This window comes from Poecilia mexicana, unplaced genomic scaffold, assembly GCF_051168715.1.
Source record: "Poecilia mexicana isolate PSO_F unplaced genomic scaffold, ASM5116871v1 scaffold_16, whole genome shotgun sequence".
Taxonomy (NCBI): domain Eukaryota; kingdom Metazoa; phylum Chordata; class Actinopteri; order Cyprinodontiformes; family Poeciliidae; genus Poecilia; species Poecilia mexicana.
In genome coordinates, this window is record NW_028263385.1 from 19,400,487 (window position 1) to 19,423,030 (window position 22,544).

A 22,544-nucleotide genomic window follows, 5' to 3' on the forward strand; every position below is an offset into this window, starting at 1 on the left:
ACAAAAACTGTGGCTTGAAGGACTCTTTTCAAAATTCTCTAAATATTTGACATATTTACATAAAAATGCACATTATTCTAACTGCAAGGCTGCACAGTGGTGCAGTTAGTAGCACTGTTACCTAGCAGGAAGTCGGTCCCAGGTTTGATTCCCGGCCCGGGGTCTTTCTGCATGGAGTTTGCTCTCCCTGTGCATGCATGGGTTCTCTCTAGGTACTCCAGTTTTTTCCCCACAGTCCAAAAACATGACTGTCAGGTTAATTGGTCTGTCTAAATTCTCCCTATGTGTGAGTGTGTGTGTTCATGGTTGTTTTTCCTCTCTGTGTTGCCCTGCGACAGACTGGGGACCTGTCCAGGGTGACCCCGCCTCTCGCCTGAAACATTGACTGGAGATGGGCACCAGCACCCCTCCCAACACTACTAGGGACAAGGGAATAAGAAAATGGATGGATGGATGGATGTATAAAACAAAAAGAAAACTGGTTCTCATGTAACATCGCTTGTTTGCAGATTTCTTTACATTAGCAAACAATACAAGGAAAAGCATTAGCTACATTAGCAAACATGTTTAAAGGAAAAGCAGTGAAATTATATATTTCTTATTGCATTTTAACATTTATCTGAGTACTGCCATGATGTCAGCAAAATTTTCTTACCACATTTTTCTGCATTGGTAATGTTATGGAACTGATTAAAAATATAAAATTTCCAAAGATTCGATCTGATGTCAATCTTTACTATATTTAATTACTCCACACCTGATGCTGGGTACACTGTGCTGACTTTCAGGAAGTGATTCATTAGGATACAGTGAACTGATTTTACATGATAACCTTCTAATTCATAGACCACATTGTTACAGATTTTATTTAGTACTTGTGCTACATTTATTTTTTTCCTCCATCTAAAATTTGTTCACGGAAAAAGTACAACATAGCTACATAATAATCCTCTTATGACGTTGGGAAAGTTGATTGCAAACTAGCAATTTCTGGTTTGAAGGTCTAAACTTTTGCTTTATAAGCACAAGACTCTCTCTCACCACACAATAGGACAGAGACATATTCTTGGACTGTAAAACGTTCAAATCTTACAAGATTTGATTTCAGTCATATGTTAAAGAAACTTCAAGGTGAGTGGATCATTACTTTGAAGATTAAGAAGAATTCACTAAAGATTTTTAGATATTTATCTTAATTTTTTGTTGGTTTTTATACTTCTAGTCAGCTGATGATGGATCTGAAATTGTGGCTCTCAATTCTGATGGTTTGTGGTAAGTTTAATCTTAAAATGACAATTCATGGTATATCATCATTCTATCATTGTCTACTTGCTAAGAAAGTATTCTTGTTTTTGTGCTTTTATTACAGGAATGGCTGAATCTCAAATCTTGGGCAAGGACTTTCTCATAAATGTGCCATCAAGAATCCCTGTTCTTGAAAGCTCATGTGTTGTCATTCCCTGTGTATACTTGTATCCCAAGACAAAAAAAATATTGAACAGATTTCGGGCATTCTGGTTCAGAGGGCGCACGATAGTCGCATCAAATTTCCCCGAGTTGAGACTAACGCGCGAGTTCCACCATCGAACCAGAATGGCAGGAAGCATTGAAAGTGGCAACTGTACCTGGCAGCTGTATTTCATCAGAAAAACCGACACTGGTCCGTTTTACTTCAGAATTGAAATTCCACAACATAAAAGCTTCACTTACTCAAAAAATAAGGTGACCCTCGATATCTTCCGTGAGTATATTGGAGACCTTTTCAGTATTTCTAAACCATTTACTTTAAGATAGTAAAACATGTTTAAATAACTATTTAACAAGTGATTTTGTGAAAATTGTTGATTGTACAGAAGTTCCTAAGCGTCCCGTGATGACTATAGAAGTCCGTAATAAAGTGACTGCCACCTGCAAAGTAACTCACGTCTGTCCAACATCTCCTCCCCACATCTCCTGGAGCCGCGCAGGAACGTGGACAACAATGTCAAAACAGGAGAATAAATGGTTGTGGTCAACAACATCGACCATGACCTTCACCCCTCGAGTAGCCGATTTTAACAAGCGTTTAGAATGTAAGGTGACATTCCATGGCAGGAAGACCACAAAGGGCTCTGTGCTTGTCTTCAAGAAGAGGAAACAAAATATTGGAGTACTAAATTAGAGCAATATTTTTTAGAGCTATCTGCCATAATGTCAGTGATTTTGCAGAAAAAGGCCTGAATTAGTAAATCTGCAAAGAAAAAAAAAACATTTAGAGACAAGAAATTCTTATTGTTGTATGCTTTGATTCATATCACCTTCTGAGTTTAACTTTACCTAAATTGTTTGAACATGTGTTAGAGGCACAAAAGTTAGGAGTCTTTTTTAACCTTTAATGGTTTTCTAATAGGATTTATGGAATAATCTTGTTTTGCTGGTTTCTTTGTTTTACTCTTCATCAACTGTAAGATCATACACTGACTATTAAATGTACGTCATACTCTAAGTCTACAAGTTTTCCTTTTCTTTTGTATTAAATAATTCATCAAAGAGCTAAGATTATAACATTTGTGTGTTTTTTATCTCTTAACTATTGTCTCAATTATCTGGAGTGTTGGACTGTTGTGGCTGCAGCCTCCCATTTATGGTGAAAAAAGGGCATATATTTTATTTAGTACTTAAAATAGACCACAAAGAACCTTCATCAACAGACGAACTGCACAAATAGCGACAAAAGTAATAGTGTTATGCCTTTTAAATCTACATTTAATGATTCACTGGGTAAATTTTGCTGCCAGCTATATATTTTTACAAGTGGGAGAGTCCCTAACAAAGGAAAGGTGCATAAAATATATATATGGGCACATGAACTTTTCTCCACTATACAGAATATGATAGTCTTTCCTCTTTCAAAGATTGAGATAATGACCTGGTGCACTGCACTGACGAAGAGAAAAAAATCCTCATCCATTATTTTTGGTGTTTTCCATGCTTTGGAATCACATAGCATATCACATCATTATGTATTGCTAACTTTTAAATGGTAATCTTCATCTTTGCATCCTTTACTACTGTTACTGTTGCTCTGGAGTAACAGCATGCTCTGGTGCTAAGGATGAGCTTCAGATCATACATTGATGTATTTTGTTATCTACATAAAAATGCACTTTAGCTGTAGACACATTCTTTCAAGTGCTATTTGGAAATTGAAAAAAATAATATGATTAAAAAAACTGTGTCTTGAAGTGCTCTTCAAAATTCTCTCAATATTTGACGTTGACATTAAAATGCACATTATTCTAACTGCAAGGCTGCACAGTGGGAAGCACCGTTACCTTGCAGAAACATTAGGATAATAAATAAATATTTTAAAAAGAAGTGTTAACAAAACTAATCAGACTCACCTGTGTCATATTCATTCAAATTACTCTGCCCACCTGGTTTACAAGATAAAGCATAAAAATGTCAAAAATTATTACTAAAGAAATTAGACGGCTTATAGAAAAATTTTGGACAGCATTAAAAGTCATGCCAACCTGTCTGAAGAAATGTGTTGAAGTCATCATAACCGGCTTCAGTCACCAAGACGACACACTAAGAAAAAAACATTGCGGCAGTTTTTAGATGTGCCACAGGTACAAAACACCAGAGTCAAATGGCTCAATTCTTCTTCTTCTTTTGATTTTTATTGGCGGCTGCCGGCTGGCATCCAACTTAAGGTCCATTTACTGCCACCTATCAGACTGGAGTGTGGTCATCAGATATCTCAGAGGGAATTTAACACACCTCAATGATATGTACAATGTGCAAGTTCACATCTTAACATTCATTAATACATGTATGAATGCATGAGCATGCACTGGCATACACACACACTTGCATATATTCTAAATACGATTAATTAACCCAGTGTTATTTAAGAACCTAAATAAGAGATTTTTAACATAATTTGATTTATTACCTAAAAGATTGATCATAGTCCTATACATATATACACTGCTCAAAAAAATAAAGGGAACACTCAAATAACACATCCTAGATCTGAATGAATGAAATATTCTCATTGAATACTTTGTTCTGTACAAAGTTGAATGTGCTGACAACAAAATCACACAAAAATCATCAATGGAAATCAAATGTATTATGTTTGTTTTAGTTCTCTCCCTGGTTTAACACACCTGGATCAAATGATGGCTCTTTAGAGGCCTAAGAGGAACACTGACATGCTGGAAAGGTTGTTACAACCACCAGGGAGAGAACTAAAACATGGAAGGTGGCGGTAATGCACCTATAAGTTGTTTGCCAACCACAATGAAACAAAAAGGAGAAGAAGAAGAAGAAGAAAATTGGATCCCTGAATGCATGTTCTGCCTCCCATGTGGTCCCTTTAGGTCCAGACAGGGGGCGTGCTGCAACCTCCACCCTACCTGTTGCTCCTTCCCTGAAGAGATGTCACAAATATGTCACAATTGTGGGAGGAACTATCTGATGTTGATTTCTAAAGCAACACCAGACTGAGTTACTGTTGGAGTTAATTTAGAAATCAACACTGGACTGGATTGCTTTTTGTTCAACTCTTTGGAACTCACTAGGGAAACTAACACTCAAGTTATTGAATTAACACTGTATTTTTAACATACAACACTAACACTGGAAATCTAACACTTTTGAATTTGCTGTGTGTTCATGGCTGTTTGTCCTCTCTGTGTTGCCCTGCGACAGACTGGCGACCTGTCCAGGGTCACCCCACCTCTTGCCTGAAACATTGACTGGAGATGGGCACCAGCACCCCTCCCAACCCTACTAGGGACAAGGGAATAAGAAAATGGATGGATGGATGGATGGATGGATGGATGGATGGATGGATGGATGGATGGATGGATGGATGGATGGATGGATGTATAAAACAAAAAAGAAAACTGGTTCTCATGTAACATCGCTTGTTTGCAGATTTCTTTACATTAGCAAACATGTTTAAAGGAAAAACAATAAAATTATATGTTTCTTATTGCATTTTAACATTTGCATGATGTCAGCAAAATTTTCTTACCACGTTTCTCCGCATAGGTAATGTTATGGAACTGATTAAAAATATAAAATTTCCAGAGATTCGATCTGATGTCAATCATTACTATATTTAATTGCTCCACACCTGATGCTGGGTACACTGTGCTGACTTTCAGGAAGTGATCCATTAGGATACAATGAACTTATTTTACACAATAACCTTCTAATTCATAGACCACATTGTTACAGATTTTATTTAGTACATGTGCTACTTTTTTTTCCTCCATCTAAAATTTGTTCACGGAAAAAGTACAACATAGCTACATAATAATCCGCTTATGATGTGGGGAAAGTTTGATTGTAAACTGTAACAATTTCTGGCTTCAAGGTCTAAACTTTTGCTTTATAAGCACAAGAATCACTAGACTCAACAGGACAGAGACAATCTTTGACTTCAAAACGTTCAAATATTAAGAGATTTGATTTCAGCCATATGCTAAAGAAACTTCAAGATGACTGGATCATTACTTTGAAGATTAAGAAGAATTCACTGAAGACTTTTATACCAATCTTTTTGTTGGTTTTTAGACTTCTAGTCAGCTGATGATGGATCTGAAATTGTGGCTCTCAATTCTGATGGTTTGTGGTAAGTTTAATCTTAAAATGACAATTCATGGAATATCATCATTCTATCATTGTCTACTTGCTAAGAAAGTATTCTTGTTTTTGTGCTTTTATTACAGGAATGGCTGAATCTCAAATCTTGGGCATGGACTTTTTCATATTTGTGCCATCAAGAATCCCTGTTCTTGAAAGCTCATGTGTGGTCATTCCCTGTGATTACCTGTATCCCATGACAGATGCACACACGTTGGTACATGCTGACAGATTTCGGGGATTCTGGAAGAGAGGGAGGACGGTTGTCGCATCAAATATCCCTGAGGTGAGACTAGCGCGCGAGTTCCACCATCGAACCAGAATCCCGGAAAACATGATGGCTGGCAACTGCACCTTGGAGCTCAAAGGCATCAGAAAAACCGACACTGGTCCGTTTTACTTCAGAATTGAAATTCCAAAATATAAAAGCTACTCTTTCACAAAGAATAAGGTGACCCTCAATGTCCTCCGTGAGTATATTAGAGACCTTTTCACTAATTCTAAACCATTTACTTTAAGATAGTAAAACATGTTTAAATAACTATTTAACAAGTGATATTGTGAAAATTCTTGATTTTACAGAAGTTCCTAAGCCTCCCGTGATGACTATAGAAGTCCGTAATAAAGTGACTGCCACCTGCAAAGTTACTCACGTCTGTCCAACATCTCCTCCCCACATCTCCTGGAGCCGCGCAGGAACGTGGACAACGATGTCAAAACAGGAGACTGAATGGACGTGGTTAAACATATCAAAACCGGAGACTAAATGGATGTGGACAACAACATCGACCATGACCTTCACCCCTCAAGAAGCCGATTTTAACAAGCGTTTAGAATGTATGGTGACATTCCATGGCAGGAAGACCACAAAGGGCTCTGTGCTTGTCACCAAGTAGACGACCATGTTTAACTACATATGCAGTTTTAGATTACAGCAATATTTTTAGAGCTATCTGCTATAATGACAAAGGGATTTATTTAGAAGAAAAGCCTGAATTAGTAAAACTGCAAAAAAGTAAATAAATACATTCAGAGAGACAAGAAATTCTTATTGATGCATGCTTTGATTCATGTCACCTGAGTTTAACTTTACATAAATCTTTTGAACATGTGTTAGAGGCACAAAAGTTAGGAGTCTTTTTTTTCTAACCTTTAATGATTTTCTAATAGGATTTATGGAATAATCTTGTTTTGCTGGTTTCTTTCTTTTACTCTTCATCAACTGTAAGATCATACACTGACTATTAAATGTACATCATACTCTAAGTCTACAAGTTTTCCTTTTCTTTTCTATTAAATATTTCATCAAAGTGCTAAGATTATAACATTTGTGTGTTTTTTATCTCTTAACTTTTGTCTCAATAATCTGGAGTGTGTGAAGTGGGGGATTGTCATCACTGCAGCCTCCCATTTGGGGTGAAAATTAAACTTTTTATTTAGCACTTAAAATAGACCACAAAGAACCTTCATCAACAGAAGAAGTGCACAAATAGCGACAGAAGTTATAGTGTTATGCAATTTAAATCTACATTTAATGATTTACTGGGTAAAATCTTGCTGCCAAGCTAAATATTTTTACCAGTGGGAGAGTCCGTTACAAAGGAAATGTGGATAAAATTTATATATGGCAACATGAAATTTTCTCTACTAAACAGAATATGATAGTCTTTCCTCTTTCAAAGATTGAGATAATGACCTGATGCATTATATTTAAGTACCGTATTTTCCGCATTATAAGGCGCACATAAAAACCTTCAATTTCCTCAAAAGCCGACACTGCGCCTTATAATCCGGTGCGCCTTATATATAGACCAATATTAAGCCACAACAGGTCTAGCAACCAGCCGCCGACTTAATTTTTTGCCTGCAGAAGAAGAAGCGCACGGTGCATGCTGGGATAGTTGTTAGGACGCTGGTTTGTAATCTTTTAATAAAGTTTGACTGACCTATCTACCTACTGACCATCTAGAATCAGGTCATCTGCAGGTCATTTAGCACCATGTTCTCCACGAACATGCTGTACGCGAACGGAGAAGGGTGACCATCGTCTGGCCACACCCCGGCCCAGTCGTGGAAAGCTCTCCTCGCCAACTGGAGTCGGACTACTTTGTTGACATTCCCTTTAGTGCAGCTCCTTCTAGTTGATGCATAACGTAACTCCGGCCTTTACTGTAGCGTCTATTCTATGTGCCTTATGGTGCGGAAAGTACGGCAGTTTGTCAGCTGAACTGACGAATGATATAATTTTACAATGTTTTTGCTGCCAGATAAATATTTTTACAAGTGGGAGAGTCCCTTACAAAGGAAATGTGGATAAAATACATATATTGAAACATGAACTGTTCACTACTAATCAGAATATGATAGTCTTTCCTCTTTCAAAGATTGAGATAATGACTTGATGCACTATATTTAAGCAGTTTGTCAACTGCACTGACGAAAAGAAAACAGGGGAAGTAAAATTAAAATTACTTATCCATTATTTTTGGCATTTTCCATGCTTTGGAATCACATAGCTGTCATAATGTTGGATTTTTGTGTGGGTTTTTCTGTGTTCTCCATTTAGTTTGGGTTTATTTCTAGGTTTCAAGTGTCTTATTTTGGGTACTGCCAGTTTTCCTTTGTCCACTAATTAGTAATTTGATCCACCTGTTTGCCAAGCTATTTAGAGTTGACGTGCTGCAGGTTTGGTGCAGCAGTCTGGTCTGAGCGTCGTCTAAGCTCTGTGTCAGTGCTAGTCTTAGTTGCAGCCGTATTGATGCTGAGTTTAGTACGTCTATTGTAACTGGAGAGTCTGACCTGTAAAATCTTTGATGGTAATGAAGATTAAAAGTATAATGACGAGACGGAGAAAGTCTCTTGGTTCCTGTCAACGCAAAACACCACCATTCCTGACAATGGCATATCACATAGTTATGCATGGCCAACTTTTAAATGGTTATCTTCATCTTTGCATCCTTTGTTACTGTTGCACTGGAGTAACAAAGCATGCTCTGGTGCTCCAGCAGCAGAAACAGATGAAAAGAGATTTACAGAAATAAAAATTCAGCTTAAACCAAGTCACACTTTATGTTTCATTTTAAGCACAATCTACTATTATCATGCTGCAGTATAGACATAGTTACAATAATTAAGAAAACTACCAGGCAAAAATCTTTATTGATCCTTTACTTCAATCTTAATTGTTTATTGTTGTAGGATAACACTGGGGGGGGGGGAAATCAAGTTACAGCACTGGAGTTGTTTGGTTAACACTGGCATAGAGTGGCGTCTATATTAAAAGTTCCTCCAGCAATAAGTTATATGCTGCTTGTAAGAGAATAACTGAAGAAAGATGAACCTCTGCAAAACGATGAACATGAAGAGGTCTCTCATCTTGATTTGACAACAATCTCCCCTGGAAAATATTTCTCCCAAATGGCTGTTATCTGCTTCACATTAATTCTTGTTTTATGAGTCAAACATTTTCTGTTGTCAATGAAGAATTTAAAATAAAATACGCTGTTTGTGTCAGCTACGGACAGCAATGCCAAAAGCAAAAACGAGGTTGAAACTTTTACGTTTTCTTTTTGAGTAATGTCGATGTTTTGAAAAATTTCACTGAGGTTTGTAGCAACTTCCCTTTCTGAGTGTTAATTCTGAACAGACATACATGCACTTAGATGTGGGTTTTTCCACACTAGACCAAGAGTACACGCTCAACAACAACCACCACGTTTTCTTTGTTTATTGTTAAACAGTCATAATCTGACTTATTTTCACATCTGCACTTACAAAGCTTGCAGGTCAACAACTATAGGAACATCATTTGATCCCTTTAAAGTTTGTCTCTCTTGTCAGAATAGTTTTACTTTTAAACACTTTAAACAAATATCAAAATTTTCAATTTTCTAAAGACAACACTTGCACAACATGTTGTAACCAAATAAATGCTACCACATAAATGATAATTAAAAATACACTTAGGTACATTTTTACAACAGCTTAATTCCCATTATTGATGCATGCATAAAACTTATTTGGAAAAATTATAGCTGCAAGCAAATGTGCCTTATGAGGCACTCTAATGTTTGAGAGTTAAATGTAACCCAAATATTTTTAGAATTCATTTCCTTCATTTAAGGGAATGAATTAAATATATTTAGAATTAATTTCCTTTTTAACCTGGTTAACACTGTTAGTGTAGATTGCATTTGCAAGCAGAGTCTGCACAGAACATCTGCGGCACACATCAAAATGCTTACACAGAACAAACTTACTTTAAATATAATTAAACCATTAATTACAGACTAGGTAGACAAACTGCAGCTTTTCCTCTATTTATTAGACATTGGCATATATTTGATCATCCCAGTCAGTCTGAAAAACAAATACAACGTAAAATTATTGCATTTACTCAAGAATTTATGAAAGTAGAGATGAATACATACCCCAGCATTTCCATTCACATCTTCATTCATATAAATATTAGAAGAATGTGGATCATCACAAGTCTTGTTCCTGGGAATACAAATCAAATGTTTTGAAAACAAGTATAAATAAGATGAAAAGTTTGCTTAGTTGAGTGATGAGGATGTTTTGAGGCCTTCTCTGGGGGGTCCTGACTTCTTTGTGTCATTTAAGTGTCTCTAGGTTTCCCCCTGCTGGCCGAATAAAGGTATAACTTTAAAAGTATAATTTTCTAAGAGGAGTCTACTATGCATGGCTTTGTGCATAGAATCCTGTTAGAGCTATTGTCTCCTAAAGGTTAATTTCGGTCAGAAAAAAAGATAATAAACTACACAGGGATTCATAATGTGAAATAAATTTGTCATAAAATGTAAAGAATCATAAATAAAATCTAGAACTACCTTAGTAGGAAGCATTGTGCATATAAAAACCATGAACAAGAACATTCCAAGATGGATTTAGGCCTGTAGAGCCTAAATCTATTTAGGCTCTACAGGCTTTTCCTGAAGGATAATCTAGGACAAGTCCTATTTCAAAAATAACAGCCAAATTAAAACCCTTCGACATTTCCTCTGAATCATCAACAGGCAGACTATCTTCCAATCAATACCCAAATATTTAGAGGATGATATTTTATCAAGAAGGCCGTCCACTGATCAGAAATACCAGTATCATCAAGATTTAGGTTTAATTCTAGAAAACGGCATGATTTGTTGTCTTCATGCTAAGGATGAGCTTCAGGTCATACATTGATGTATTGTGTTATCGACATAAAAATGCACTTTTGCTGTAGACACATTCTTTCAAGTGCTATTTGGAAATTGAAAAAAAGAATATGATTAAAAAAATTAAAAAAGAATAAGGACAAAAACTGTGCCTTAAAAGACTTTTCAAAATTTTATTTACATAAAAATGCACATTATTTTAACTGCAAGGCTGCACAGTGGCGCAGTTGGTAGCACTGTTACCTAGCAGGAAGTCGGTCCCAGGTTTGATTCCCGGCCCGGGGTCTTTCTGCATGGAGTTTGTTCTCCCTGTGCATGCATGGGTTCTCTCAAGGTACTCCAGTTTTTTCCCCACAGTCCAAAAACATGACTGTCAGGTTAATTGGTCTGCCTAAATTCTCCCTAGGTGTGAGTGTGTGTGTTCATGGTTGTTTGTCCTCTCTGTGTTGCCCTGCGACAGACTGGGGACCTGTCCAGGGTGACCCCGCCTCTTGCCTGAAACATTGACTGGAGATGGGCACCAGCACCCCTCACAACCCTACTAGGGACAAGGGAACAAGAAAATGGATGGATGGATGGATGTATAAAACAAAAAAGAAAACTGGTTCTCATGTAACATCGCTTGTTTGCAGATTTCTTTACATTAGCAAACAATACAAGGAAAAGCATTAGCTACATTAGCAAACATGTTTAAAGGAAAAGCAGTGAAATTATATATTTCTTATTGCATTTTAACATTTGCATGATGTCAGCAAAATTTTCTTACCACATTTTTCCGCATAGGTAATGTTATGGAACTGATTAAAAATATTAAAATTCCAAAGATTCGATCTGATGTCAAGCATTTCTATGTAATTAGTACATGTGCTACATTTATTTCTTTTTTCCTCCATCTAAAATTTGTTCACGGAAAAAGTACAAAATAGCTACATAATAATCCGCTTATGACGTGGGGAAAGTTTGATTGCAAACTAGCAATTTCTGGCTTCAAGGTCTAAACTTTTGCTTTATAAGCACAAGACTCTCTCTCACCACACAATAGGACAGAGACATATTCTTTGGCTGCACAACGTTCAAATCTTAAATGATTTAATTTCAGTCATATGTTAATGAAACTAAAAGGTGAGTGGATTATTACTTTGAAGATTAAAAAGAATTCACTAAAGATTTTATATTTATCTTAATTTTTTGTTGGTTTTTATACTTCTAGTCAGCTGATGATGGATCTGAAATTGTGGCTCTCAATTCTGATGGTTTGTGGTAAGTTTAATCTTAAAATGACAATTCATGGTATATCATCATTCTATCACTGTCTACTTGCTAAGAAAGTGTTCTTGTTTTTGTGCTTTTATTACAGAAATGGCTGAATCTCAAATCTTGGGCAAGGACTGGCTCATAAATGTGCCATCAAGAATCCCTGTTCTTGAAAGCTCATGTGTTGTCATTCCCTGTGTATACTCGTGTCCCAAGAAAAGAAAAACATTTAACAGATTTCGGGCATTCTGGTACAGAGGGCACACGATCGTCGCATCAAATTTCCCCGAGTTGAGACTAACGCGCGAGTTCCACCATCGAACCAGAATGGCAGGAAGCATTGAAAGTGGCAACTGTACCTGGCAGCTGTATTTCGTCAGAAAAACCGACACTGGTCCGTTTCACTTCAGAATTGAAATTCCATTTCTTAATAGCTACTCCTACTTAAAAAATAAGGTGACCCTCGATATCTTCCGTGAGTATATTAGAGACCTTTTCAGTATTTCTAAACCATTTACTTTAACATAGTAAAACGTGTTTAAATAACTATTTAACAAGTGATTTTGTGAAAATTGTTGATTGTACAGAAGTTCCTAAGCGTCCCGTGATGACTATAGACGTCCGTAATAAAGTGACTGCCACCTGCAAAGTTACTCACGTCTGTCCAACATCTCCTCCCCACATCTCCTGGAGCCGCGCAGGAACGTGGACAACAATGTCAAAACAGGAGAATAAATGGTTGTGGTCAACAACATCGACCATGACCTTCATCCCTCGAGTAGCCGATTTTAACAAGCGTTTAGAATGCATGGTGACATTCCATGGCAGGAAGACCACAAAGGGCTCTGTGCTTGTCTTCAAGAAGAGGAAACAAAATATTGGAGTACTAAATTAAAGCAATATTTTAGAGCTGTCTGCCATAATGACAGTGATTTTGCAGAAAAAGGCCTGAATTAGCAAATCTGCAAAGAAAAAAAACATTTAGAGACAAGAAATTCTTATTGTTGTATGCTTTGATTCATATCACCTTCTGAGTTTAACTTTACCTAAATTGTTTGAACATGTGTTAGAGGCACAAAAGTTAGGAGTCTTTTTTAACCTTTAATGGTTTTCTAATAGGATTTATGGAATAATCTTGTTTTGCTGGTTTCTTTCTTTTACTCTTCATCAACTGTATGATGATACACTGACTATTAAATGTACGTCTTACTTCAAAGTCTACAAGTTTTCCTTTTGTTTTCTATTAAATATTTCATCGAAGTGCTAAGATTATAACATTTGTGTGTTTTTTATCTCTTAAATTTTGTCTCAATTATCTGGAGTGTTGGACTGTTGTGGCTGCAGCCTCCCATTTATGGTGAATAGAGAGCATAATATATTTTATTTAGCACTTAAAATAGACCACAAAGAACCTTCATCAACAGACAAACTGCACAAATAGCGACAGAAGTAATAGTGTTATGCAATTTAAATCTACATTGAATGATTCAATGGGTAAATTTTGCTGCCAAGCTAAATATTTTTACAAGTGGGAGAGTCCCTAACAAAGGAAATGTAGATAAAATATTTATGGAAACATGAACTTTTCTCTACTAATCAGAATATGATAGTCTTTCCTCTTTCAAAGATTGAGATAATGACCTGATGCATTATATTTAAGTAGCTTGTCAACTGCACTGACGAGAAGAAAAGAGGGGAAGTAGAATAAATGTTACTTTGCTGTTATTTTTGGCATTTTCCATGCTTTTGAATCACATAGCATATCACATAGTTATGCATGGCCAACTTTTAAATGGTTATCTTCATCTTTGCATCCTTTGTTACTGTTGCACTGGAGTAACAAAGCATGCTCTGGTGCTCCAGCAGCAGCAACAGATGAAAAGAGATTTAAAGAAATAAAAATTCAGCTTAAACCAAGTCACACTTTATGTTTCATTTTAAGCACAATCTACTATTATCATGCTGCAGTATAGACATAGTTACAATAATTAAGAAAACTACCAGGCAAAAATCTTTATTGATCCTTTACTTCAATCTTAATTGTTTATTGTTGTAGGATAACACTGGGGGGGGGGAAATCAAGTTACAGCACTGGAGTTGTTTGGTTAACACTGGCATAGAGTGGCGTCTATATTAAAAGTTCCTCCAGCAATAAGTTATATGCTGCTTGTAAGAGAATAACTGAAGAAAGACGCCTGAACCTCTGCAAAACGATGAACATGAAGAGGTCTCTCATCTTGATTTGACAACAATCTCCCCTGGAAAATATTTCTCCCAAATGGCTGTTATCTGCTTCACATTAATTCTTGTTTTATGAGTCAAACATTTTCTGTTGTCAATGAAGAATTTAAAATAAAATACGCTGTTTGTGTCAGCTACGGACAGCAATGCCAAAAGCAAAAACGAGGTTGAAACTTTTACGTTTTCTTTTTGAGTAATGTCGATGTTTTGAAAAATTTCACTGAGGTTTGTAGCAACTTCCCTTTCTGAGTGTTAATTCTGAACAGACATACATGCACTTAGATGTGGGTTTTTCCACACTAGACCAAGAGTACACGCTCAACAACAACCACCACGTTTTCTTTGTTTATTATTAAACAGTCATAATCTGACTTATTTTCACATCTGCACTTACAAAGCTTGCAGGTCAACAACTATAGGAACATCATTTGATCCCTTTAAAGTCTGTCTCTTGTCAAAATAGTTTTACTTTTAAACACTTTAAACAAATATCAAAATTTTCAAGCAAAAGAGGAAATTCTAAAGACAACACTTGCACAACATGTTGTAACCAAATAAATGCTACCACATAAATGATAATTAAAAATACACTGAGGTACATTTTTACAACAGCTTAATAGCCATTATTGATAAATTCATTTACAAAACTTGTATGGAAAAGTTATAGCTGCAAGCAAAAGTACCTTATGAAGTACTTTAATGTTTGAGAGTTAAATGTAACACAAATATTTTTTGAATTTGTTTCCTTTATTTAAAGGAAATGAATTAAATATATTTAGAATTAATTTCCTTTTTAACCAGGTTAACACTGTTGGTGTAGATTGCATTTGCAAGCGGAGTCTGCACAGAACATCTGCAGCACACATCAAAATGCTTACACAGAACAAACTTACTTTAAATATAATTAAACCATTAATTATACCAGGTAGACAAACTGCAGCTTTTCCTCCATTTATTAGACATTGGCATATATTTGATCATCCCAGTCAGTCTGAAAAACAAATACAACATAAAATTATTGTATGTACTAATTCATAAAATTAAGTAGAGATGAATACATACCCCAACATTTCCATACATATCTTCATTCATATAAATATTAGAAGAATGCAGATCATCACAAATCTTGTTCCTGGGAATACAAATCAGATGTTTTCAAAACAATTATAAATAAAATGAAATGTTTGTTTAATTCAGTCTTTGGTGAATGATAAGGACCTTTTTGAGGCCTCCTCTGGTGGTTCCTGAGGTCTTTCTGTCATCATGGTACTCATGTTTAATCCCGAAGTGTCTCTAGGTTTCCCCCTGCTGGTAAGGTAAATAATTTTCTCAGAGGGGAGTCTACTATGCATGACTTTGTACATTGAATCCTATCTGTGCTTTTGTCTCCTTACGACAGTGTTTCTCAAACAAGCTGAGGAACTCTTAACCCATTTAACAAACAGTCACGGACCATCCATCCATCCATCCATCCATCCATCCATCTTCTGGTCAGCAGCCTATGAAGCCCCCGACTTCCCTCTCCCCCACCACTTGTTCCAGCTTCTCCGGGGGAATCCCAAGGCGTTCCCAGGCCAGCCGAGAAACATGGTCCCCCCAGCATATCCTGGGTCTTGCCCAGGGCCTCCTCCCAATGTGTGGTGAACAACTCACCAGGGAGGCGTCCAGGAGGCATCCTAACCCCTCCTGGCCGAGATGCCCGAGCCACCTCAACTGGCTACTCTCGACACAAAGGAGCAGCGGTTCTACTCTGAGTCCCTCGTGGACTCTTGTATCCGCGTCCTCATTCTTTCAGTCATGACCCAAAGCTCGTGACCATAGATCAGGGTAAGGAATGTAGATCGACCGGTAAATTGAGAGCTTCGGTTTTTGACTCTGCTCTCTCTTCACTACGACAAGAGAACAGTTGTGGTGCTTCGTTGCAGACGCTGCACCAATCCCCCTGCCGACCTCCTGCTCCCTTCTTCCCTCATTCGTAAACAAGATCCTGAGATACTTAAATTCCTCCACTTGGGGCCGGAAACCCAACAACAGAACACCGCTCAAGTTCAGATCGAGAGGCCAATCACGGACCACCGAACCTGAAATTACCCCTGCGATAATAAATCTTAATATATGATGCAACCTGAAATTAAAATATTAGTTATTTAACTCATGTATTGTTGTTTTCTTTGTTCATCCTAATGAGAAGAGTGGTGAATGACACATCAACACTCAGCAGATTTGACTTGGCGTCCTCTGATCAAATAATATTCCTGGAGTTGTTTTCTTTCCACCAGTATCTGCTGCTTTTCTTTAGAGTATCTCTGTTTGAAGCCAGTTAAATCATTATTTTTAACACAATCTGTAGAGTCGCACTTTGAGCTGATGTCATGACGAATAACGTTTACATGCAGTACCTCGCAGACCACTAGGGGGCACCTTGTGGACCACCATCGGTCTGGGGACCACTGTTTGAGAAAGACTGCTTTAGGGTTAATTTGTGTCAGAAAAAAAGATTAAACTACACAGTGACCCATTGTGTGAAATAAATTTGTCATAAAATGTAATGAGTAATAAATAAAATCTAGAATAACGTGCGAAGGAAGAAATGTACATATAAATAATCTCACTATGAACAAGAACATTCCAAGATGTTGTCTAAATCCTTTTAGGCTCTACAGGCTTTTCCTGAAGGATAATCTAGGACAGGTCCTATTTCAGAAATAGCAGCCCTTCAACATTTCTACTGAATCAATCAATACCCAGATATTTGGAGGATGATATTTTATCAATAAGGCCTTCCACAGATCAGAAATACCAATACCATCAAGATTTAGGTTTAGTTCTAGAAAACGGCATGATTTGTAGTCTTCATGGTAAGGATGAGCTTCAGGTCATACATTGATGTATCATGTTATCTACATAAAAATGCACTTTAGCTGTAGACACATTCTTTCAAGTGCTATTTGGAAATTGAAAAAAAGAATAAGGCCAAAAACTGTGCCTTGAAGGACTCTTATCAAAATTCTCTAAATATTTGACATATTTACATTAAAATGCACATTATTCTTTCTGGAAGGTAAATAGAATAATGTATACTGTATAATACAAAAAATAAAACATTTTCTAATGTAACACTGCTTGTTTGCAGATTTCTTTACATTAGCAAACAATATTTATATTTTACTCACCATTTCTTATAAACTCCGACTACAAGTATAACCAACAGCAAGAACCCTGCTGCTCCAGTGGCAATGAAAATGTAAAGAATCGTCTCTGTTAAGACAAAAATGACACAATGTATGTTTATGTTATTCGCCATGTTTGGTGGTGAGTCTTGAAATCGGATATCACTTCATACCGTCATGAGGTACAGAGAGTGTATGGCTGGCCTTCCCTTGGATGTTAGATGCCAAACACTGCACAAACTTGGAAGACTCAATGTCTTCCCAAAGAATCTTTATGGTATAGAAACCATTTTTATCTCTTGTAGTTCCAGGCAGAATTTTGTCAGACTGCTTAAATGTGACAGTGCTGGCAGGATTGGAGTCCACAATACATTCACACTTCACCCAGTTGCCCTCTATTGAGCATAACGACTCAGTCTTTATCTCAGGAGCATCTGTAAAGGCAAAAAATAAAAAATTTAAAAAAAATCCCAGAATGCATTTGGAATCAGCTATGAGTTCATATTCATTCTAGTGACAATATTAAACATTGTCACTATGTCTGTTATTTTTTTACTCACATAAAACATTGAGCTGGACAGGCCGTGAAACATTTTTTCCCTCGTCGTTGATAGCAGCACAGTACATTGCTCCTATCGTTCGAGAAACATTTGACACTATGTAGAGGTTTCCCTGAGAGATCTTTGCTCCAGTTTCATTGTGCCACTCGTAGTGACTGACAGGAGGGTGAGCCTCACTGGAGCAAGTGAGAGCCACAGTTTCTCCCTCCTTTACGTCGACTTTGTACTCAACGTTCACATTCATTGGTGCATCTGCATGAATATATAAAAACAGCTATATAATCTTGCCATATATATCTTTTGTGATGGCGTCTGGTACAACAGTATCATGAAAAAGTAAATCCACAGAAATTGAAGTCCTCAGATGTTGCAAATATAGAGGCAAACAACATTTTAGAAACATGCCATCATAATATGGTAATTAATTATAGCATCATGATTTATTTAAAACTCTGTTTTATTTATCTGTATTTAGAAAAGATTACAAGGAATCACTGAAAGTCGGCTCATGTTGGCTTTCTTTGCTCACAATGTTTTGGTAGTGAACTAGATAATGAATTCATTCGTTTTAACCTGGTTGACATAAATCTGTTGGATGAACTGGCATCCAACTAGCCAGTTGGCTAGTTTATTGATAAACTATCCAATTGGCCTTTTACCAGTTGGTAAAATGCTAACATTGACATGATGTACATTTATTGGTAAAATTATGTCCAAAACAGTGAATTCTTCATTTTGCCTCTTGAGCTTTTTTGACCTCAATGTGCCTCTCTATGTTTTCACTTCCCTTTTAAAAGGATTTTTTCATTCAAAACCATTTTTCATGTGACTTAAAGATCATAGTAATTTGGTTTTAAATCCAAAATGTAATCAGGAAAATGTTATTCTAATCAACACTTACATTTTACATGAAGTATCTTGGATTTCTCCTGACTTTTGCCCCCCTTGTAGGTTACAGTGCACTGTAAAGGCTTGTTGTGGTCAATATGAGTTGGCCGAAAGCTCAGAATAGACGTTGTGTTCCACTCTGCATTGCCAAGCTGTTGGGACTGATGAATCTCCTCTCCAAGGTGATTCCACTTGAAATGGGGAGGAGAGGAGGGGCAGGAGTGAGACACGGAGCAGAATGCAGACACATTTTGTCCCTCCTTAAGGTCCTCTTTCACCAAGAGTTGGAGAGGATTTGGCTCACCTGTGTTAACCAGAGACATCACAACAGACTATTAAAATGATCTATGTATAGTAATCAAAAAGAGAAAATTAAAATGTTTCATCCTGTGTTAATATAGCCTGGTAAAAAACCAGAGCCTGCGGCGGCAGGATGTCGGTTAGTTTTTGTTAACCAGAAAGCAGTTGGGCACAATATCGCAACACCAACACCGTGAGTCAAGCAATGGCTGGGACAGCCTACTATATAAAGTACTCGGGGGCCACTTCTTTAATATTACACATCCACATTTGTAGAGTATGGGACAGTTCTGTATTTTACCCTAAATGTGTCAGTTTGATGCTATGAAGCTCTGGGTAGGGTTAGGGCTGTTAATGTTAGTATTTGTAAGTGTGAGAAACACAGACTGAATGGCTTTATTCACTTCCTGTGCTGACATTGCTAAAATTACAGACAGACTACAATTCTAACACAGAGCAGAAAATCAACAACTTCTCCTTCTGTTTGCTGATCGATGTGGTAGAAAATCTACCAGAGGAATCCAGGCCAATGGGAGAAAACTGAGACCGCAAGATTTGAATAGAGTGAAATATTGTAGGAAGTCAATGGCCAGGCTGGTGTTCCTGATGAGATAACACTTAATTATTTGTGAAACTAAATACATTTTGTCTCTGATAAACTTTCCCAAATGTAGCAAACAACATTAAGCCTCATTTAAAATGGAAATGGAGAATGATTTCAAATTTAGATCAAGAAGTCACCTTAGAGCGAAGCGTCAGTTCAGATTTGTTGCATATATTGCATTGATTCCACTTTTAATATGGGGCATTTGGCTTATTTGGTCAATTATTATATGCTTCGTGTCATTAAAATGGTTTGGCTTGTTGAGTTTTCAAAAGGTGAAACTAGTCAGCTGAGTGGTCTAAAACCTGAATATATTTTTCTGTCATAAATTAAATTGTGTACTGTGAAACATTAGTAACTAATGTAAACTGATATGCTTCATATATTTCAACAAACATCTTGGACTTTTTTTCATTTCTGTTTAATTTCATTCTTGTTTTTTAAGATTTATTTGCTTTAGTTCACTAGCAATTTCTTAATGTTTTGTTTCTTGAATATTTTTCTCCACGCATAAACAAAAGTAAAACAATGCACAAAAAATACTAATTTGTAAACTTTTAGATGCTGTAAAATTAGTCTAAAATTGGTTAAAGCCTTAAAACAAATGCAAAGGTCAAACATAAAATGTTGCATTTGTATTAACTAAATACTAAAAATGCTCATAAATGTCAAACATGGTAGCAACACTGAAAACAGAAAGGAGAAAATAATGAGCTACTTACTTATAACTGATATGGCGATGTTATTTTTGTAGGAAAAGCTGTCGTAGCTCTTAATTTCAATTCTAAAATCCAAAGGCCCCACGTCGCTTTTTTGAAGGGGGTCGATCTTCAGAGAGCAGTTCTTTCCTTCCAGCTCCCCAACAAGCTCAACGCGATTCCGATACGCCTGTACCGTCTGTCCAGAGCCTGAGTGAAAAATTACGCCATTTGGATTGTTCCAAATCCCAGTGAATTCATATTTACTTCCTTTATCTGGATAGTTAAAAGAGCAGGGGATCACCACACATGAGCCGAGGAGCCCTTTAACTGAAGCTGGAGATGTGGATGTCCAGGATGAGGCTTCGCTTTCAGACCCTGTATGTAGAAACATTTAAGTATTGTAACTTATAAATTAAATTTCACTAAAGTAAATTCACCTGAAAAGAAATTTTTGGAAACAACATTGACAATAATTAGCATCTCTTAATTGATAAATTACACAAAATACACCCTACCTGTCAAATAAATGCATGCAAAAAAGGTAAGCCATTTGGAGGGACCCATCTCATCTTCTTGGGTGAATTGCAAATGAAAGAAATACGATGGGCATGCAGGCTGCAGCTACTTTTACATTCCCGTGACAGATGACTTGTCTAGTTTCCGTTCCACTTTTATCAAACCTCAAACGCACTGCGTCACATACATGTGCATATTTATCATCTGCAAGCGTGACCAACGAAAGAACACTACCAAACCTAATCTTAAGTACGGCTCAACAACGTATTTAAAACTATGAGGAAGATTTCAAACACGTTTAAATCTGACAGTTATAAAGTCATTTCACTGGATCGCCCTTCATTTCGCTGCGGTTCGGAACGCCCCTCCACAATCTCACCAATTCCATGATGCACGCCCCATCGTCACCGCTGAGCTTCCAGGAGGAGTTGTCATGCTGGATTCATGCAAAGGTACCACTGCTGGACCTGTAACAAGGTACCACTGCTGGACCTGTAACAAGATGGATTTTAACAAAGGTGCATGCGAAAGATGAGAGTACAGACTTTTAAAGTGTACATTTGGGCAGAAAGTTAAAGCGACAATGACGGAAAACAAATAAGAAATCAAGAAAAATCCAAGGACTGCTGACCATACAGTATTAAATACCTTTAAAATAATCTTAATGCAATTCATAGCACAGATCTCTGTGTGATCAACTCGAGGGAAATGTATATATATAAAAAAAATACATATTTTGAATGTTGTATAATTCTCTAGCATTGTTGAGAAACAGATGAAAGCGCCGTTTCCTCTATAAAGGGTATAACAAATGATTGAGGAACAGAAACCTCAAAATTAAAAGGAGGAATAAAGCATGGGATGAAAATACAATTTTAGATTAGACTACCAACATTAAATCAGCAACTACAGAATCTGGGATGCAGTTTATGTTGCCATGATGGTTTGTGCACACTGTAGATGTTAAAATGAGCCAAAGAAGGGTTAAAATATTGTTGCAGTTGAAATGTCAGCCTGTCACTCCCTCACCGCAGAAGCCATGACTTATTTATAGAAAGACCTGCTACCGAGTAAAGTGTGAACTTCTGCACGACATTGTGCTCGAACCACAGTCTGTGAAAAGTAAAAGTGTAACAAAATCCTAAATCAACATTTTTTTTGTGGATAAACTGTATAAATATTTTTTGTTTCTGTGCATATTGTGACATTTTCATGTAATTTTTCAAATTCTGTGATTCTTTGTCTAAAACCACTGAGTGCAGCAAAACAGGAATGATTACTTTGCAAGAAATAATTCTAATACTCTAATAATATGGACGAATTAACTCATTCTGCTGCAGAGAATAAGGGAGGTGGTTGCACAATATCCAAGTACACAACTGATTGCAGGTCAGTCTGTGATGTAAAGGCATTGTGTTATAACAGGTTTGTAAAGGTGAAAAACTCTGAAATCAATGGTTCATTAAGTCTTTACTAAATGCTTTATTCATAAA

At 36.7% G+C, this 22,544-nt stretch overlaps 4 protein-coding genes across 5 annotated transcripts; 3 read left to right on the forward strand and 1 right to left on the reverse strand.

Moving 5' to 3' along the window:
* The first annotated feature begins 1,229 nt into the window (after positions 1-1,229).
* On the forward strand, positions 1,230-2,161 carry LOC148155062 (sialic acid-binding Ig-like lectin 14). Its single transcript, XM_088013922.1, has 3 exons — positions 1,230-1,272; positions 1,370-1,741; positions 1,854-2,161. The coding sequence occupies exons 1-3, from the start codon at positions 1,230-1,232 to the stop codon at positions 2,159-2,161; spliced, it is 723 nt and encodes a 240-aa protein (XP_087870048.1).
* A 3,428-nt stretch (positions 2,162-5,589) lies between these two features.
* On the forward strand, positions 5,590-6,539 carry LOC148155063 (sialic acid-binding Ig-like lectin 12). The gene is made up of 3 exons (XM_088014084.1): positions 5,590-5,632; positions 5,730-6,113; positions 6,226-6,539. The coding sequence occupies exons 1-3, from the start codon at positions 5,590-5,592 to the stop codon at positions 6,537-6,539; spliced, it is 741 nt and encodes a 246-aa protein (XP_087870210.1).
* Positions 6,540-9,946: 3,407 nt separating this feature from the next.
* LOC106905516 (myelin-associated glycoprotein-like) lies at positions 9,947-21,246 on the reverse strand. 2 transcript variants are annotated; one of them, XM_088014078.1, is made up of 9 exons: positions 21,051-21,246; positions 20,557-20,910; positions 18,944-19,234; positions 18,043-18,294; positions 17,656-17,916; positions 17,486-17,570; positions 15,531-15,620; positions 15,375-15,444; positions 9,947-10,002 (listed from the first exon to the last, which is right to left on the reverse strand). In XM_088014078.1, exons 1-9 carry the CDS (start codon positions 21,097-21,099, stop codon positions 9,967-9,969), a joined length of 1,488 nt encoding a protein of 495 aa, XP_087870204.1. In that variant the 5' UTR covers positions 21,100-21,246; the 3' UTR covers positions 9,947-9,966. The 2 variants fall into 2 exon arrangements, with proteins under 2 accessions (XP_087870204.1, XP_087870203.1); XM_088014077.1 differs by lacking the exon at positions 9,947-10,002 and adding an exon at positions 14,645-15,303 and having other exon boundaries at positions 21,051-21,244.
* LOC106905518 (sialic acid-binding Ig-like lectin 12) lies at positions 12,035-12,966 on the forward strand. The gene is made up of 3 exons (XM_088013923.1): positions 12,035-12,077; positions 12,175-12,546; positions 12,659-12,966. The coding sequence occupies exons 1-3, from the start codon at positions 12,035-12,037 to the stop codon at positions 12,964-12,966; spliced, it is 723 nt and encodes a 240-aa protein (XP_087870049.1).
* Positions 21,247-22,544: the final 1,298 nt, after the last annotated feature.

Bases quoted from the DNA above. Each gene is read 5' to 3' on its own strand.
- LOC106905516 (XM_088014078.1), bottom strand. From the start codon at position 21,099: ATGGGTCCCTCCAAATGGCTTACCTTTTTTGCATGCATTTATTTGACA. The intron at 15,621-17,485 runs GTGAGTAAAATA...TTACCTTACCAG, and splicing joins GTCGGAGTTTATAAGAAATG to CAGGGGGAAACCTAGAGACA. The intron at 10,003-15,374 runs GTATGTATTCAT...TTTGTTTTTCAG, and splicing joins ATATGTATGGAAATGTTGGG to ACTGACTGGGATGATCAAAT.
- LOC106905518 (XM_088013923.1), top strand. From the start codon at position 12,035: ATGATGGATCTGAAATTGTGGCTCTCAATTCTGATGGTTTGTG. The intron at 12,078-12,174 runs GTAAGTTTAATC...CTTTTATTACAG, and splicing joins CTCAATTCTGATGGTTTGTG to AAATGGCTGAATCTCAAATC. The intron at 12,547-12,658 runs GTGAGTATATTA...TTGATTGTACAG, and splicing joins GGTGACCCTCGATATCTTCC to AAGTTCCTAAGCGTCCCGTG.
- LOC148155062 (XM_088013922.1), top strand. From the start codon at position 1,230: ATGATGGATCTGAAATTGTGGCTCTCAATTCTGATGGTTTGTG. The intron at 1,273-1,369 runs GTAAGTTTAATC...CTTTTATTACAG, and splicing joins CTCAATTCTGATGGTTTGTG to GAATGGCTGAATCTCAAATC. The intron at 1,742-1,853 runs GTGAGTATATTG...TTGATTGTACAG, and splicing joins GGTGACCCTCGATATCTTCC to AAGTTCCTAAGCGTCCCGTG.
- LOC148155063 (XM_088014084.1), top strand. From the start codon at position 5,590: ATGATGGATCTGAAATTGTGGCTCTCAATTCTGATGGTTTGTG. The intron at 5,633-5,729 runs GTAAGTTTAATC...CTTTTATTACAG, and splicing joins CTCAATTCTGATGGTTTGTG to GAATGGCTGAATCTCAAATC. The intron at 6,114-6,225 runs GTGAGTATATTA...TTGATTTTACAG, and splicing joins GGTGACCCTCAATGTCCTCC to AAGTTCCTAAGCCTCCCGTG.